Here is an 18,977-nt window from a genome sequence, read left to right on the forward strand (position 1 = left end):
AATAACCGTCGGTTAATATTTCAGGCACACGGGAACGAGATTCTGGTCCTCAGTCTGTTGGAAAGTGGCTCAATAGCAGCTCTTCGAGGTCTTTCGGACAAATTCAATGCCCATATGCGAGCTTTCAAGAATTTGGGTTCATCAGTTCAGATCGCCAGCTGCATCATCGTCCAAGTTCTGCTTTAAAGGTTGGATCCAGCTACCCAGGTTGAAACGCCATCCCTATTTGGGAGTTGATGGCCGAATTTTTGGAGCAGCGATGTAGGACGCTGGAGGCTATGGACGTGGCCATGGCTGCATACGCCCCGGGCGCTCATGTGGGAAGGCGTCGAGTTGCAAATAATAGTAGATCATCCTTTATTGTTACTAATTCGCTTCCCTCTACCTGTGCTCTATGCGGTGGATGGTCCCATATAATGTCTGCATGGCCCCGATTTCTATCAATGCCCCCTGAGATCCGCCTTGGTGAGGCCAGGCGACTCGATCTTTGTCGGAAGTGTCTGCAAACGGGCCATCACATGCGTAAGTGCCTCGCTGCTTATTGTCGCAGTTGTGGAAGGAGGCATCACAGCCTGTTGCATTTTCTGGAGCCGCCAGCATCTAGCGGCCAGCCTTTGGATGGTCCTCCCACGTCAGCCATAGCCGAGGTCACCGAGCCTGTAGCCTCTTCGCCGTCCACTGCTAATGCACTAGTTGCTCAAGGTCGCAGCGGCGATATATCGTTGCTTGCTACAGCGAACATTCTTGTTCGTAGTCGCGGTGGATCCCTTGTTCCATGCAGAGCTCTGTTGAATTCTGGATCGCAGGTGGACGTGATCACTTCCCGGCTGGCAAGTCAGCTGCAGCTCCGGAGGTACAAATCATTCATGGCGGTGTCTGGTATTGGCGATACCGGTTTTGCGACAGATGGATTCTCTGTTAATGTTCTCCTGCGGTCCCACTGCTCCGAATACTCGGCCCTGGTTAACGCCGTCATCGCCGATAATATCACGGACAGCCTAGCCTAGCTTCAGTTTGGATGTCTCCAGTTGGAATATTCCTGGCAATCTCTCTTTGGCTGATCCTGAATTTTTTCCGCCCACAGCGCATCGACCTTCTTATCGGAGCCAGTCTGTTTTATGAGCTGCTGTGTGTTGGGCAAATTAAGCCCTCAGCCGGCCTGCCATTGCTGCAGAAAACTCGACTTGGATGGGTCGTGTGTGGAGGCGGTTCACATGTCCAGAGAAGATCACTCGTTTCCACTGCCCACAAGGATGTTCCGAAGAGCACAACAATGCTGGATGATCAGCTGGATTCTTTGCTCCGCCGGTTTTGGGAAATCGAAGACTGCTACGATCCTATTGTGAAGCGGACGAAGGAAGAGCTAGATTGCGATGCGCATTTCGTACAACATGTTGCTCGGCTGGATTCCGGCGCTTACGCTGTGAGGCTTCCGTTAAAATGCGGCTCTAAGCTGCTGGGAGAGTCGTACCCCCAAGCCGTTCGACGATTTCTTTCCCTCGAAAGGAAGCTCTGTCGCCGTCCTCAATTAAAGGAGCAATATGTTGCCTTCATAAAGGAGTATTTGGAGTTGGGTCACATGTCTCCAGTCCCTTCTGATGCGAGCGTCACTGGTCAATACTTTCTTCCACACCATTGTGTTTTAAAGGAGGACAGTTCAACAACCAAACTCAGGGTTGTCTTTGATGGATCTGCTGTCACAACTTCTGGATATTCATTGAATGACGTGTTGATGTCTGGCCCAGTTATTCAGCCAAAGTTACTGCATATTCTGTTAAGGTTCCAATGCCATCGGGTGGCCATTACTGGAGATATTTGTAAAATGTATCGTTGCGTCAGGGTTTTTCCTGAGGACACCTATCTTAAGTGTATTCTTTGGCGGGATTCCACCCAGGATGAGTTCTAAGCTGGAAACGGTCACCTATGGAACGAAGCCTGCCTCATTTTTAGCAGTTCGGACAATGCATCAGTTGGCAGATGATGAGCAATAAATCTTTCCAAAGGGGGCCGAAATTCTGCGTCGCGACTTTTATGTGGATGATCTGCTTTCCGGAGGCGACTCTATAGATGAAGGTATTAGCATAATGCAGCAAACATCCGCGATCCTTGCCAAAGGCCATTTTCGGTTAAGGAAGTGGTGCTCCAATGTTGCTGACGTGCTGGATAAGGTGCCTGAAGAAGATCGGGAGTCTTTCCTAAAGTTTGATGATGGTAGCAACTTCACAAAGACACTGGGTCTTGCTTGGGATCCTGCAACTGACCGCTTGCTATTTTCTTTTGAGATTCAGTCAATCTCAAAGCCCACTAGGCGCATTGTGCTTTCTTCAGTCGCTCGGCTTTATGACCCCTTAGGCCTTGTTGGTCCTGTAATTTCAAAGGCAAAGATCTTTCTCCAGAAACTGTGCCGTGAGAAGTTGTCCTGGGATGAAAGTCTTCCTCAAGCTCTTCACTGCGACTGGAATATGATTTGTAGCAGCTTTGTTAGTACGCAGCGCGCCGAATTCCCTAGATGGGTGCTAACATCGAAATCCGAGGTGGAGGTCCATGGATTCTGTGACGCCAGCATTGAGGCGTATGGGGCATGCGTTTATGTCGTGTCCAAGGGCGCAGGATCTGCAAGCTATTTACTCTGTTCGAAGTCCCGAGTTGCGCCGTTAAAGACTGTTACGGTGCCTTAGCTGGAGTTATCGGGAGCCGAGTTGTTGGCTCGACTTATGTCGGAAGTAGAGCAGTTGAAGGTCTACGTTGGAAAGTATTTTTGCTGGTGCGATTCTGCTGTAGCTCTGTCTTGGATTCGAGAAGAACCCTCTCGGTTTAATGTTTTCGTCGCCAATCGAGTTTCGACCATTCAGAAGCTAACTAAAGAAATGGAGTGGCGGTATGTTCCCACTTCTTTGAACCCAGCAGATATCCGTGGTCGCGTGGTGCTCTTCCCAATGAATTGGTTGAGAATAAGCTGTGGTCTCACGGTCCTCCGTTTCTCATTGGATCCCAAGAGGCGTGGCTAACCGCGGTCCCATCTGAGAGATCAACACTGGAGTTACGTGCAAGGGTCCTGCTCATTCAATCTCCGTACGTGGATATAACAGCGGTTTCTAAGTACGCTAATTCGTTTCCAGCACTGCAGAGGGTCTTCGCTTACGTATACAAGTTTTCTCAACGAATTCACCACAACGGTGTTACGCTAGCGATATAAAATCTGGAACACAGCTGTTATTGCGGCTAGTGCAGCGTGTGCATTTTTGGGAGGACATAAAGGCTCTTCAAAATGGAAAAGACATAGCGGTATCCAGTGCCCTTGCCTCATCCTCTCCCTTCTTGGACAAATTTGGACTGTTGCGCGTAGACGATCGGCTAAAAAATTCGTCGTTGGATTTTGATAGTCAGCATCCAATTAGACTTCCAAGAAGCCACCCAGTTACGCAGGCTATAATTGTTGACTTCCATGAGCGAAATTTACATACGGGACCTCGCGCACTGTTGGCAATTGGAGCCAAAAAGGAGCTGAAGGAGCTGCGCCGATTATTTCTAAGCGAAGAGCATCAACGGGCACTGCTGGAGTTTTGCTCTATGGAGTCCATCGAAAGGCATTTTATTCCTCCTCCATCTCCGCATTTCGGTGGTCTGTGGGAAGCGGCTGTTAAAACCGCCAAGCACCATTTTTACCGACCTGTCGGATCTGCAGTTCTTGGATTCGAGGAGCTGCGAACGGTGCTGTATTGGGGCTGTCGTAAATTCACGACCCTTATTGTCTCTTTCAGATCCTCTTGGAAATCCTACAGACCTTGATGTTCTGAACCCGGCTCATTTTTTAACTGATGGTCCGTCAGTCAGCTTTATCGAGCCCGATGTCACAAAGCTGAACTTAAACCTGTTAGACAGCTGGCAGCCCGTGTCTTTCCTGCAGCAGTCTTTCTGGTCCCGATGGAAGGAGGAGTACCTAAACATTCTCCAGCAGCGCTCCAAATGGCGTGCCTCCGGTCCTGCCTTGGCCCCGAACGATGTGGTGCTAGTAAAGGACGAGAACCTAGCTCCGATGAAATGGCCGCTTGCGAGAATAATGGAGTAAATCCCTGATCGAGATGGAATATTTCGAGTGGCGGTGATAAAAACCCCCACTGGAGTTACCAAGCGAGCAGTGACCAAGCTGTGCCTGTTGCCCCTTAAGGATGAAGTTGGAGTAGAAGCCTCAGAGGAAACAATATATTATGGTAATAAGCTTCTGCTGCTGAGTATTTTATTTATATTCTAAGCAGTTTGGTTTGTGGTGTTTGACCAAACCCCCGCAAAGAACGGGTAAAAACAGTCACATATAATTTTCATAACATATAATTTTTTTTTTTTAAATCAGTGTTCCAATTATTTAGGAACCTTTTATAAAAATTGTATTTATATATATATATATTTTTTTTTTTTCTTTCGCTGTCTGTCAGAATTTTTGAAATGGCTTGTGGAATTAGAGCATCAGCTAGCATTCCTGTGCTAGCATAATATAGCTTAGAGGCCCAGACGACCGAGGGCGCTCGATAAACGGTTAATTATGGCTATTTGTAACTTATTAAGCTAAGAGGAGTTAGCAAGAAAATTTAAAATTATATATTTTAAATTTGAAGGACCAGAAAGAGATGTTATAGAGTAGATTGACCATTGTATTTCGAACATAAGACCCTAAAAGGGTCGTGCTGTCCATATGTCGAACTAAAATGGCTAAGGAATAGAGGACTAAAGTTTCTGGCCCTTCTATTGGGAATGATAAAATTTAAGCATGTTAGTAAATGCTGGCTATCTACATCCCCATTGATGAAGTTATGCAGGAAAACTACACCCAGCATTGTCCTACGATTGGTTAAACTTGGTACGTTTATTAGTAAGAGAGATAAGAGCACTCTACTATAATAAAATGGAAGGTGAAGATTCCAGAAGGCATCCCAGTTAAGACCTCTAAGTGAAAAAGTTAAGAAATTCTTTTGTACGGATTTTTTGCGGTCCTGATGAACTCCCTGTGCCAGAGCCCTGGCACAGTATATTAGCCCACAGTCTGGTACTCCATCGGGGCCTAGCGAATAAACGGGTTTGACCCTTAGCAGCTCAGATAATAATGTGTTCTCAGAGAAAAACGGACAGAAAATAAGATTTGCTGCTTGAATGTTATATGCGTAAAGCTGATCTGTCAATTTAGACGGAGAATAAGTTGTTTGAAAAAATTCTGCGAATAGATAGGCAATGGCACGGTAAAATTTTACCGAGCTTGTATATATCTTCAAAAATCTATACCACTGCTAGGTTATTTTATATTAAGGTAAAAGCCTATTTTTAGTATTTTTAGGTTCGTGAGGCACCAAGGAGGACTTGTTGAAGCGGACGGATATTTCAATGCTACACATGAGTCAAAAAATGTATTTAAAGTACGGTAAATTTTTCTAAGGTGACATTTAGATCGGTGCATGCCAGAATATCGGACCAATCATATCAATCAAGGCTATTAAGTTTGTGAAAATTAGCTTTACTATAGGTCAGAGGTCGGCACGGCCCTATCTCGGGGGCATAGGAAATTTCTCTGCCCGAGCTCTGCCACACACACACAGTATACGTGTGTAAAACGTCACGCTCACAGCCTACTTTCTGCTATTCGTTACTAACACTAATGCGGTAAGATCATATCAATGTATTGGGGTGCCGACCACTGCTATAGATAATTAGCACGTAATATACGTAAATAACGTAATACGTAATTAGTAATTAGCGAACAAAATGATTTTATTACAAATAAATTCTATGTCACCAAACTCTTGTGATTTCACCTCTTCAAAAGCAAGTTGAGCTAAAAAAGAGCTAAAGATCTCCGGCTTTAACCAATTTTCTGTAAAGGCTATAATATGGGACCCGAATTTCGAAAGAAGACGTGCGCCTTATATAAGTATATTTAAATTTATGTATGTGCTCCACCTTTACATCGGCTTTTGTTTTGGCCTTGATATAGGCCGAGATATCTATCTCTGAAGTATTAGGGCCAAGCCGAGAAACCAATATATGTTTTGATGGAGGAATCACCTGTAAGGGTTTTGGTGTCGCAGGTACGAGAACTGCAGCATCAGTCGGTGCCGGTGGTCCGGACTGTGGAATACCCTTTAGGGTGACTCTAACGGGGGTTTCGTTCACTAGAACCGGTGGCATCACTTGAAGGGATGCCACGAAGGACATGTCGGACAATTGCTCATTTGTACTGAGAAATTCGGAATTGTTCTCAGTTTTAGCCCTTGGGGTGGCCAGAGGTATGAGCGGCTGCGTTAATTACAGCTGAGGAGGCTGAGGCGGATCACAAACAGCGGATTTCTTACGCTTAGGTGGCTCATTTAGCAGCTGAAGGCCGCTAAACTGAGTGTCAAGCGCATAGAATGACCACATTGATTTTACAAAAACCAGTGATCAACTCTTTAAATTCATTCTTAGTCTGGTTCATGAACGACCTCATTTAGTCTTGGCCAGAAAGCTTAAGTCCTCAATTTTTATGTAGAACAATCAATCAAGTTTCGTTAGTTTCTATACATCAACAGCTATGTACACACGTAGGATTTTTGCGATATTTTGATTTGCAAAATGGTGAGTGATTGGAAAAAGTTTTGATTTCCACGATTAAAAAACGTCACAAAATTCTTGATAAAAAAAAATCCTACATGTGTCGATAGATAAAGGTATTTTAAATATACTGTCAAAATTCAAAATCGATCGGTTAAGATTTGTTCGAGTTATGTTTCCGGCAGTCTCAAAAAAAGTGGTTTCGAGATAAACGCGTTTAAAGTTTTAAGTACTGTGGGATATACCTCTGAGGCATCGCCGCAGAATGGAAAATTTCGACACTTAGAAACTTTTGCCGGACTTTTGATATGTTATTTTTAAGACCATAAAAAATTTTAGGCGAAAAAAAAATTTTTCGATTTTTTCAAAACTTTACTCAGATGTCCCCCCTTAATATTTTATTATATAAAAATAAGTCGGCTTTTACTGTATGACTGTGGCAATTCAGAACGCACGAACTGATTTACACGACTTTGCATTCGTTTGAAAGGTTTCAGGCTGCGCAAGGTTAAACATACTAAAATTTAAACCAATATTTTAAGTAGAGGGCGAAGGCGCGTAAAACATTGTTTGACAGCTACTCATTGTTCTCTGCTTATTTCATGTGACTAACCGGCATTGTGTTTCTGTCAAATTGTGAAAATATTTGAAAAAATAAGTTATTCGTTTTCTAACACATCAATTGGAAAACATCAAATCAGTCACGTGTATTTGTATTCAATTTCAACGGCAGATAATTGTCTTTAAGGTGGTAAGTTGAACTGTGTAAATTATGTGGATCGTGCATTTGAGGTTAAATTTACCACTCTGTCCACAGTCCACAATGCATAGAGGACCACGTTCGAACATCGGCCGTCGCGCAAGACATGCAAGCCAGCAAGGAGTGTATTTACACAACACAAGTGGAAAAGTCAAACTGGGTCCATTACTTGCACCACCACAGGCACTAAAAACATTCTTCGATGGAAATGATCCCGATTTCAGCCATTTTCTTCAACAAATCTTTGAATACAATAACTGCTTTCGCATGACTTCGCATGAGCTATATTATTTGAGAAGGCGGCTTTATGCCGACTTGCAAGGTAAACGATACAATTACTCACACAAACACAATGAATTGCAACACATAACCACTACATATACATACATCACACACTACACCATCACTAGATCAGAAGTTACACTGATTGATTGCAACAAATGATTGTTTGCAATTACAGATACAAGGACAAATATATCATTTGCATGGTTCAATGGTGCCAACACCAGATGCAACGCATCAATTTCTGCAAATATATTTCATTTCGTCGATGATGGATCAGCTAAATGTGCGGTGCAATATACAGAGAACACAATATTTAAAGGGACGAGTAATTGAACAGTTGCAAGAATTTTTTCACGCTAATAGCGATGTGGTTAATATGTTCAAAACAGCATTGTAACGAATGCCATCGGATACAAACAAATTTGTCATAAGAGCGGATTGTACCCCAACATGTGCGAAGATTCAATGCACTGTTAATGATGTTGCTGCAATTATTGTTGGCGATCCAACTAAATCGCGAGACATTGTCGTTCAGCGGAGAAGCAATATTAAGCATCGTGTAATCGAGACACATCAGTTGATTCGATAACAAATCCCGATGATGTAGTAAATTATCCAACGGAGTTTTTGAACTCTCTAGAGTTATCAGGATTTCCACCACATAACTTGCAACTAAAAGCTGGTACAGTTATTATGATATTGCGTAATTTAAATCCACCGCGGCTTTGCAACGGACTTATAAGACTTATGTCGTATTTGATTGAGGCAACCATTATTAACGGAAAGTACGCAGCTGAAAATGTATGTATTCCTCGAATACCAATGAATCCGAATGATTTTCCGTTTGACTTCAAACGATTGCAATTTCCAGTTCGCCTTGCGTTAGCAATGACAATAAACAAGGCACAAGGCCAATCGCTTAGTGATGCGGCATAAATTTAGAAAATCATTGTTTTTCATTGTTATACGTTGCGTGCTCACAAGTTGGAAAACCTTCCGCTTTTTTGTGTTAACGTCAGACCAAAAAACAAAAAATGTGGGTTACCAAATAGCACTTCAATAAAATGGAACAGTGAGTGAGCTAACGAAGATCATTAGCGTCCGACATCTCCCATCATCTTATATCGAAAACCCACGCATTTTCAAATAAAAAAAAATGTTGTCGATCTATTAATAACAAAACGAAGTGTTCCATAAAACGAAGCCATCTGGTGGCGAAACGGAGTTCACCGGGCTTGCTAGTTAAAAAAAAATTTTTCGATATTTTCAAAACTTTACTCAGATGTCCCCCCTTAATATTTTATTATATAAAAATAAGTCGGCTTTTACTGTATGACTGTGGCAATTCAGAATCTCCCATCATCTTATATCGAAAACCCACGCATTTTCAAATAAAAAAAAATGTTGTCGATCTATTAATAACAAAACGAAGTGTTCCATAAAACGAAGCCATCTGGTGGCGAAACGGAGTTCACCGGGCTTGCTAGTTAAAAAAAAAGTATAAAAAAAAACTTTATAAAAAGTTAAAAAACACTATACCTTAAACCACTGTGTAGGAGCTGAAGCGGCCCGCGGGAGCTTTGGAGAAACAAAAAAAATTTCAGAAATAGAGATAAGACTTCTATTGCACACGAAAGAAAAAAAAAACATCGCTAAACGGTCCTCACTTAAGAGGAGGTGAGAGAAGTGTATCAATATAATTTGTTTGCAAATGAAGCAACCAATATGGGTCGCGACGTGTCAAGTGGGCCACCTTGATTTTATTTTTTAATTTACTTAAACTTTACTTAACTTTTATTATTTACGTTCATAATTTTTTAAGTTTTACTTTAAAATATAAAGTTGTTTTTTAGATTATTTTTCTATCATTGTTTTCATTTTTTTTTATTTTTTAAGTATGTGGAAGTATTATCCACATATTTATTTAAGGGGACCCCCCATTCTCGATTTTAAATTTTGACAATTTTCAATGGGCTGGCAAATGAACATGAATTATTTTTTAGGGTTGTAACTGTGCATACATATATTAACACATAAAAAGTAAGAAAACCATTTTCCAAAATTTTTTTTTTTTATTTTGTTGTTTTTTGCAATCAAAGAAAAGCCCTTCTTTTTGGCGGCGCGTGTGATTTTTCACTGGAACATCTGAAACCAAAAATTCCAACGGGATTGGAAAGAGTACATGTTTGGCTCTGGTATGAACTAGGATTATTAACTTTGCTCAAAAATTAACAAAATGGCGGACCTTTGAAAATTATTTTTTAATTATTTAAGCCACATATCAAGCTGAGAAGTAAAGAAGATCTTCACCGATTTGATTTATCCTAGTTCATACCAGAGCTATGTATAGAATAACGTGTTAAAATTTGGAACCGATTGGATTAATAGTTTTTGAGTAACCTCATGCGCCAGTCGTAAAAACACTGTTTCGAGAAAAGCGCGTTTAAAGTTTTGAGACGGCTCTCGCCGTCGCCTGAGGCTACCATCATAAATCGGCTATATCTTCAAGAGTTTTTGGGATTTTCACTTGAAATTTTCAGGGAACATTCTTGAATAGTTAATAGTCGATTAAAAATAGAATAGTAAAAATCGATTTTTTGAAATCGAGAATGGGGGGGGTCCCCTTAATATATATTTTTTATTTTCAGCATAAACTTCAAACCAAACCAAATAACAATAAAAATTATAATTTTGTTTGTGTATCCCAATCAACCAAAAGGACAGTATTTTATTTAATAGTATTATAAAATTAACTGATTAATATAATGTAATCATTAATTTCATAACAACATTTTTTGAATTTATTCGGAAAATATAGCATTCGCACAAAATCCAAGCTCTCAAACTCTAAAAACACCAAAGTTATAGCATTTCCCATCAATCAGTTATATGGCAGCTATAGGATATAGTCGCCCGATCTTAACCGTTCCGAAGCATATTCAGCGTGCAAAGAAATGGAGGGTGTGTGCGAAGTTTCAAGCTTAACTCAGGAGTTAGGTTTGGTTAGGTTGAGGCGGCGATGAGGGCCGGTTCTGACCCCCATCCACTTGAGCCGCTGGGGCTCCTTGTGATACCGCACAGGCAAGGATCCTACAAAAGGACCTCTCCCTTCCCACTACTTATGTGCCCAAGGGTGCTCTATCCTTCTTGAACCGGCTCGCGGTCCCATCCAGATTTACGGATGAAGGCTACGAGTCTGTGTGGAGCGACCTCCGCGAGGTCTGTAAGGTCTGTAAGTATTGCTGCGCCCAGGAATTTGAGTCGGATGCGCCCCAGCGCAGGGCATTGACACAGGAGGTGTGCGACTGTCTCTTCCTCTTCTTCGTCTCCACAGCTCCTGCAGTAGTCATAATGAGGCACCGCTAGTCTAGCCGCGTGTGCTCCTATTAACCAATGTCCCGTAATGGCCTTGATCGCCCGACTATAGTCCTGCCTATTTAGGGCGGTAAGCATCATTGACCTCTTCCTAGATCGGTTTGGCCATATCATGCGGGAGTTCCTGCAGTTTTGGAGGTTTCTCCATTTCCGCAGTGATGCGCGGTCAAAGTGATCCCTGCATTTTAGCCTACACGTAGCTAAGGGGATACCTACTGGTTCCTTCTCCGGTAGGAGAGGATTGGTAGTACCTGCTCTTGCTAGTTCGTCGGCGGCGCAGTTACCCTCGTGGTCCCTATGTCCGGGCACCCATATGAGGTGTATGTCATGCTGCTCTGCCATCTCGTTAAGAGATCTGCGACAGTCATTCACTGTCCTGGAGTTGGATGAAAGACCGTCAAGGGCCTTGAGTGCCGCTTGACTGTCTGAAAAGATACAGATCGTGTCCTGATTACCAATGATTGCTGGGGATCTGAGTGCTTCTCCGATAGCTATTACTTCTGCTTGGAAAACACTACAGTGGTCTGGGAGTCTGAAGGACTCATTTAAACACAGCTGTTCGCAATGGAAACCGCCTCCCACCTGGCCATTCAATTTTGAGCCGTCTGTGTAAATATGGAGGGAACCGGCTGGTCCCGGGATTTGTGTGTCCCATTCCTCCCTTGTTGGAATGTAGACCTTGTATTTTAAGGTGGGATTATCGACAGGTACGCAGTAGTCCGTAGACCCCGTTGGCGTGCAGTGGTGTAGATCTAACTTGGTATGTCCGTAGTCAGTCCTTTTCCATGCGCCCGTCTCTCGTAGCCTGATTGCCGATAGCGTAGCCATCTTGACTCCCACTATCTCTACCGGTAATAGGTCGAGTATGAAGTCTAGTGCGTCCGTAGGAGTGGTACGTAGGCTGCCCGTGATACAGACCTCCGCCATCCTTTGCGTTTTTCTAAGCTTCTCCCTGATTGTGGAGTTGGTGAGAGCAGGCCACCATACCACCACCCCGTAGAAGAGGATGGGTCTTATGACCGCTGTATAAAGCCATCTTACTATTTTTGGTGACATTCCCCATTTAAGACCAATGGCTTTTCTGCAAGTATAGAGCGCGATTGTAGCTTTGTTGGCTCTATCCATAGTGTTTGATTTCCAGTCCAGTTTCCTGTCTAGCGTAATCCCTAGGTACTTGGCGCTATCGCTAAGAGATAGTGTTTCTCCTAATAGTTTTGGAAGCCTTAAGTTTGGTATTTTGTACTTCCTGGTGAAGAGGACGAGCTCTGTTTTGGATGGGTTCACACCTAGTCCATTTCTAGCTGCCCACGTTGAGAGGACCCTAAGTTTGTCCGTCATGCGGTCACATAGAGTCTGGGGAAATTTTCCTGAGAAGGCAATTGCGACATCATCCGCGTAAGCGATAACTTTGCAACCACCCCCTTCTAGGGATCGCAGTAGGCTATTAACCGCCACGTTCCAGAGTAGGGGTGAGAGTACGCCTCCTTACGGGGTGCCTCTTCTGACGTATCTATGAATAGATTCTCCTCCTAGTGACGCCTCAACAGTCCTGTTTACCAGGATCTGCTTTATAAGGCGTACGGATTGATTATCTATTCCTAGTCCTGTCAGCGCATTGGTTATCGAGCTTGGTAGGATGTTGTTGAACGCACCTTCTATGTCTAGAAAAGCAATGAGTGCGTATTCCTTATCACTAAGTGCCTTCTCGACAAAAGTAGTGATTTCGTGGAGTGCCGTTTCCGTGGATCGGCCCTTCCTATACGCATGTTGTGATCCCGAGATATCATCTGGGTTTATAGTAAGATTAATATGGAGGCTGATTAGTCTCTCCATTGTCTTGAGAAGGAAGGACGACAGGCTTATTGGTCTGAAGTCCTTGGGGGTGCAGTGAGATGGTTTTCCCGCCTTGGGTATAAATACGACTTTCGTCCGCAACCACATTTGGGGTACGATGCCCATACTGAAGATTGCTGAGAAAGCTATCTTGACCCATGATTTCAGGTTGGGACCGGCTTTAATTAGCAGAGCCGGGACAATGCCATCTGGGCCCGGGGATTTGAAGGGCTTGAAGCTATTTATTGCCCAGCTGAGATATCTATCATTCAATAGGTATTCAAGTGGATTGTTGGTGGGTGGGCTATTCCCCTGTGTCTGCATTTCCAGGGTTGTGTCTTCTCGAGAGCATCCCGGGAAATGTGTCTCTATGAGAGCCTCTAGGGTTTCTTTGCTGGACGATGTCCAGTTGCCCTCTGAGGTTTTAATGTATCCTACATTTGGTGCAGTAGTTGCAAGGACCTTCCTGAGTCGAGAGGCCTCTGATGTTTGCTGAATGTTCGTGCAGAACTCGGCCCAGGCATTCCTTTTTGCCTTGCGAAGCTCTTTGTTATATCGCCTAAGGTCCGCTTTGTACGACTCCCAGGCTGTCTCCGAGTTTGTTTTTCTGGCAAAATTTAAGGCCTTGCGGGCCTTGGTTTTAAAGGGCGCTGGAGGGAGTTGATCCTGATCTAAAATATATATACTTTATTGGGTCGGAGATTCGTTGCACATTTTTGACCAAAATTATAATACTCTCTGCAAGGGTAGGTATGTAACTTTAAAACTAAAAAACTAGTTTGCGTAAGTAAATACGGACAGACGAAAATATCTACATCCTCATCCTGATAAAGAACATATAATATATGCACATTAAATTAAAACAAGAAAGGAAAGCTAACTTCGGGTGGAGCCGAAGTTGATATAGCCTTGCAGTTAAAATCCGATATCGCAAACATCGGATATAGTTGGCAGATCCTTATAATTACATCATAATAAAACCAATTAAATAAACTAAAAAATCTAAAAAAAAGTCCCAAGCTTCTATCTTCAAAAATACCAAGGTTGGTATTTCTACCAAAAACCATTTCCGATCGTTCAGTTATATGGCAGCTATAGGATATAGTCGGCCAATCCTAATGAAATTTGGTATGTTGGATCAACTGATCAAAAATAGAATCTGTACTAAGTTCCAGCTTTCTATCTTCAAAAACACGAAAGTTGGGTCATTTCCGATCGTTCAGTTATACGGCAGCTATAGGATATAGTCGGCCGATCCTTATGAAATTTGGCATGTCGTAATTTGTTTCCAAAAATAGCTCTCATGTCAAATTTAAACTCTCTAACTCTAAAAAAACCAAAGTTATACCATTTCCGATCAATCAGTTATATGACAGCTATAGGATTTAGTCCGCCGATCACGGCCGTTCCGATTTATATACTGCGTGCAAAGCAAAGAAGGGTGTGTGCAAAGTTTCAAAACGATAGCTTTAAAACTGAGAGACTAGTTCGCGTAGAAACAGACAGACAGACAGACGGACAGACGGACAGACGGACAGACGGACATGCTCATATCAACTCAGGAGGTGATCCTGATCAAGAATATATATACTGTATAGGGTGGGAGATGTCTCCTTCACTGCGTTGTACACTTTTGACCAAAATTATAATACCCTCTGCAAGGGTATAAAAAAGTAAAATATGCACATTATAATATATGCAAATGTGCACATCCTTTACTGGGTTGTACACTTTTGACTAAAATTATAATACCCTCTGTAATGGCATAAACATATAAATAAGTATCTGTATGCCATTGAATAAATTATCTGCAATTTAAGCCAAATTAGTTTAAAACTAATAGTTTTTAACAGAAAAACACAATTTTCATCAGTATTGTAAAATTCGTTTCAACTATTTGCCGATGGTTGCCGATGTTCACACAAGACTAAGTAAATAAGCTAAACATTTTTATGTATGTATATAGTTTTTAGTTTAATTTTGAAAATCACAATTTTGTTTAACCTATTGATGTACATTTATATTTAAATTAAGATTTTAATGGACAAACAATTTGTAGTCCGCTTCCATACAAATACATTCTGTTACAATTATCTATCTCCAATCCTTTAATATCCGCAATACAGGTGAAGCCTACACGAACATACTTTTGGGTTTTTAGGTTAATTTCAAAGATCTGTTTATCTATACCGCAAGTATATGCTAGAAGTTCCGATTTTTCATTCCACTTATAAGGAGAATGTATTGATAAAGCATTCACTTGGGTATTGTGAAGACCAATAAATTCTGTCTTATATTCCACTGTAAAATTTGTCAAATTTACCACAGTGTACTTAATATTTTCATCGTCTCCTCCTGATAAGATATGCAAAAGATGCTCAACTACATATGTGTCAATTGCGTTGATACCAGTTTCATGAAGCTGAAGTTGAAAACATTTTTCTGACAAAGTCTTGTTAAAACCATATAATTCGCCACTTGTCGTTGTTAGTAGTAGTAAGTCGAGACCATTTATAAAGCGTAGCTTAATAGGGCAATTTTTTAAATAAATAACCTTTTGAAATTTTAGCTCAGTTTTTTTTTGTAAATTCCAAAGGTATTGACAAATTCTGCCATCAGCACCAGCTATGTATAATAAAAAACAATCTTCTAAGGCTCCCTTTGCAATTTCTATTGCCATAAGTCTTGCTTCTTGTGAAACATTTTTTAACATATTTTGCAACGTATTTGTGTATAGCTCATGTACATAAAACTCTTTAAACCGGTTTATGTTAAACAGACTTATGCAAAGTTGAGATCGGCCACCGACTGAAAAAATAATCCAAGTATTTTCAGTATTTTGTAATTTATAAACTTGTAAACATCTTACACTTGATACATGTGAGTGAATTTCAGCACACTGATTTGACGCTTTGTCCAAAAAACACGTAACTTTTATAATATTATCATCACCTGCCGACACAATTAATGTTTGCGCTTCACAGTGTTTAAGAAGTCGCAAAATATTACAATTGCGTATGTGCCAGGTGTTGCATTTAATGTTCTTAATCATTTTGGATATTGGGTTAAAAAGGGAAGTCTTATAAAAGAACACTTTCCTCTGCTTAATAAATACAATATTAATAATACCATTGTTCATAAAATAATCCCAACATCGGTGTCCACCGCCGCATGGCATCTGTGCTAGCACGTCGTAATGTCGAGACCAAACAACAATGTGATTATCATTAAAACCCAAAATTATATCATTTCCAAGGCACGCTTCAATCCACGACAAAGGCATATTTATACGTTGTGTGACTTTTAAATCGCATTCCGGTAATCCTATATGTATATATTTTATAACTGACTCATGACCACCGAACATTACATAAGCATCAAATGTAGTTAGTCTTAGCAATTTAAAAAAATTGGCACCAAATTTAACTTCTTGATAATTTAGCATTTTCTTACATGAAAATGTTTTTTCATTGCTCCGGGAATAAAGCATAACACGACCTTTGCGGTCCCCCAGTAAAATATAGTTTTTAGATATAAATAAACCGGCAGTTATACAAGGATCACGCGGATACCAAAGTTCAATATAAGAATCTAATCTTAAATTATTTCCTTTTAGTAATACGCAGGTACCCGAATCGTCAGCAACGAGAAAGTAATTTTCATTCAAAAATATAAAAGATCGAATTGTCCCTGTCATCCTTTCAGCATCAAAAATTTTTTCATAAATCCTAGGTCCTTTAAATCGATACATTGCTATACGTCGAAGACCACCTGTTGCAATAATGTCATTAGATACCTCAAAAACTGTACATTTATATGACGGGAAGTCATTCACTAAAATCCACTTTTCCGCCTCATTAAAATGATCCGAAATTTGCATATAATACAAACGGTTCATGTTACTTAAGCCAATAATTATACTTTCTTTAACAAATTTTATCCTTCTTATAAATTCATTTTTTAAATTAATATCGCCAAACGCATAAGCAAAATTATTTTGGTTTTTAACAACACTATTAAGGTTACAAGCGACAATATTTCCAGTAGAACCTGTGGTATAAAGTATCGAAGAATTATTATTTATACCTAATCGCCATATAGGTGCTCCGAAATGGAAGCGACGCTTATACAAAAGATCTCCAACATGACTCCAAATACATACGTGAGAGTCCTCACCACCGCTTATTATATATACGAAGCCACCTATAAATAATATAATTTTATGAAAAATTAATATACAAAGTCTTTAATAGTATGTAAAAAGCCTACCAATTTTTGAAATTATTGCACACATTGTACGCGAATTATGTCCAAAACAACTAAGCATGGGTTTTAACCTGACATCCCTCATTCCCAACTTTTCAACTCTCCAATATTTGACAGAACGATCATCGGATGTTGTAGTTAATATTTGTGACGATAGGTTTAAATCAATTGCATGAATAACACCGTTATGTGCTTGTATTCGTAAAAGAAGGGGATATGTTTTACACATTGATGATTTGGAATTTAGCGCGTCTTTGGGTTGCCAAACCAACAATTCTCCAAATGCGTTTCCACTGAATATTGTTAGTTCATCGTAAGAATTACCATACAGACGACTGTAATAAAGAATTGAACAGTCAGAACACTGAGCTAACTCTGATACGTTAAAGTGTATATTGGGCGTGAACGCATATTTTATGTGTATTAAGGTACTGTGAGCCATGTGCAGTACGAATTGTCCACTATTTTTCGACGTTTCGGAAAAAAAAGTAGCTGCGTTAATCCAGTCTCTAGTTTTTCCCTCGTAAACCAACTTGAACCCGTTATTTTTCCTATTAAGATTACATGTATACAATGAGAACTCATTTTCGCTATACGCCAACACTATGGTTTCGGGGTAATTGTCCGAATCCAATGCGAATCCATGAATTTTTCCGGGACGAAGCCGGGATGGAAGGACATATTTAGATTTTCTACTGCATTCTAGGGAGCAACTTCCCTGACCTGTAATAAAATACGAAGTTAATTAATTTAAAATTATTTAATTTAGATTATCTTCAATTACTTACCAACCAATATGCATTTAAAAGACACATACAATCCCAAAGCATCTGCCGCTAATGCCATGTCGACTTTTGTTTGTTTATAACGTGGTTCATAACTGTGTGACCAAGTTTTATTTTAAGGTGAAACCGCTGTTTATTTATCGTTAATTCGGAACAATAAAGTAAAGCACATTGAACGCATATTTTTAATGTCATCATATAAACTAAGTTATCATATGGAAGAAATTGAACGAGCAATAATTTAATTCTACCTTGATTATAAATATGTTTAGAAAAATGTAAACATAAAAATAAAAAAATTATAACAAGAAAGGAAAGCTAACTTCGGGCGGAGCCGAAGTTTATATCCCCTTCCAGTTTAAACCGGATATATATCGCAAACATCGGATATAGTTGGCCGATCCTTATGGAAATATGAATATATAATCCAATTTATTACAATACAAAATCTAAAAAAAGTCTCAAGCTTCTATCTTCAAAAACACCAAAAGTGGTATTTCTACCAAAAACCATTTCCGATCGTTCAGTTATATGGCAGCTATAAGATATAGTCGGCCGATCGTTATGAAATTTGGTAGATCGGATTAACTGACCAAGAATATAATCTGTACCAAGTTCCAGCTTTCTATCTTTAACAACACGAAAGTTGGGTCATTTCCGATCGTTCAGTTATATGACAGCTATAGGATATAGTCGGCCGATCCGGGCCGTTCCGACTTATATACTGCGTGCAAAGGAAAGAAGGGTGTGTGCAAAGTTTCAAGACGATAGCTATAAAACTGAGAGACTAGTTCGCGTAGAAACAGACAGACGGACAGACAGACGGACAGACAGACGGACAGACAGACGGACAGACGGACAGACGGACATGCTCATATCAACTCAGGAGGTGATCCTGATCAAGAATATATATACTTTATGGGGTCGGAGATGTCTCCTTCACTGCGTTGCACACTTTTGACCAAAATTATAATACCCTCTGCAAGGGTATAAAAATGTGAAACCGCTAAAAATAAAAATCAACGAACATATATATGTACATATGGGCACATGTCTATGACGGTATGTAACACTAACCGTCATAAGTCATAAAAAGT

General features: G+C 40.6%; 1 protein-coding gene and 1 long non-coding RNA gene across 2 annotated transcripts; one reads left to right on the top strand and one right to left on the bottom strand.

Moving 5' to 3' along the window:
* The first annotated feature begins 7,131 nt into the window (after positions 1-7,131).
* LOC138925539 (uncharacterized) lies at positions 7,132-9,068 on the top strand. Its single transcript, XR_011441775.1, has 3 exons — positions 7,132-7,327; positions 7,394-7,658; positions 7,797-9,068. It is a non-coding gene; the product is annotated as an uncharacterized lncRNA (long non-coding RNA).
* A 5,708-nt stretch (positions 9,069-14,776) lies between these two features.
* Positions 14,777-18,019, bottom strand: LOC108118686 (tRNA (34-2'-O)-methyltransferase regulator WDR6). Its single transcript, XM_017231476.3, has 3 exons — positions 17,884-18,019; positions 17,099-17,818; positions 14,777-17,032 (listed from the first exon to the last, which is right to left on the bottom strand). Exons 1-3 carry the CDS (start codon positions 17,939-17,941, stop codon positions 14,859-14,861), a joined length of 2,952 nt encoding a protein of 983 aa, XP_017086965.2. The 5' UTR covers positions 17,942-18,019; the 3' UTR covers positions 14,777-14,858.
* Positions 18,020-18,977: the final 958 nt, after the last annotated feature.

This window comes from Drosophila bipectinata, chromosome XR, assembly GCF_030179905.1.
Source record: "Drosophila bipectinata strain 14024-0381.07 chromosome XR, DbipHiC1v2, whole genome shotgun sequence".
In the NCBI taxonomy this organism is placed as follows: domain Eukaryota; kingdom Metazoa; phylum Arthropoda; class Insecta; order Diptera; family Drosophilidae; genus Drosophila; species Drosophila bipectinata.

What these genes read in the sequence shown, in the direction of transcription:
- LOC108118686 (XM_017231476.3), bottom strand. Translation starts at nt 17,941, where the DNA reads ATGGCATTAGCGGCAGATGCTTTGGGATTGTATGTGTCTTTTAAATGC. An exon ending in TTTTAAATGCATATTGGTTG is followed by an intron (nt 17,819 to 17,883) that starts GTAAGTAATTGA and finishes ATTTTATTACAG; the next exon opens with GTCAGGGAAGTTGCTCCCTA. An exon ending in TGCAATAATTTCAAAAATTG is followed by an intron (nt 17,033 to 17,098) that starts GTAGGCTTTTTA and finishes TATTATTTATAG; the next exon opens with GTGGCTTCGTATATATAATA.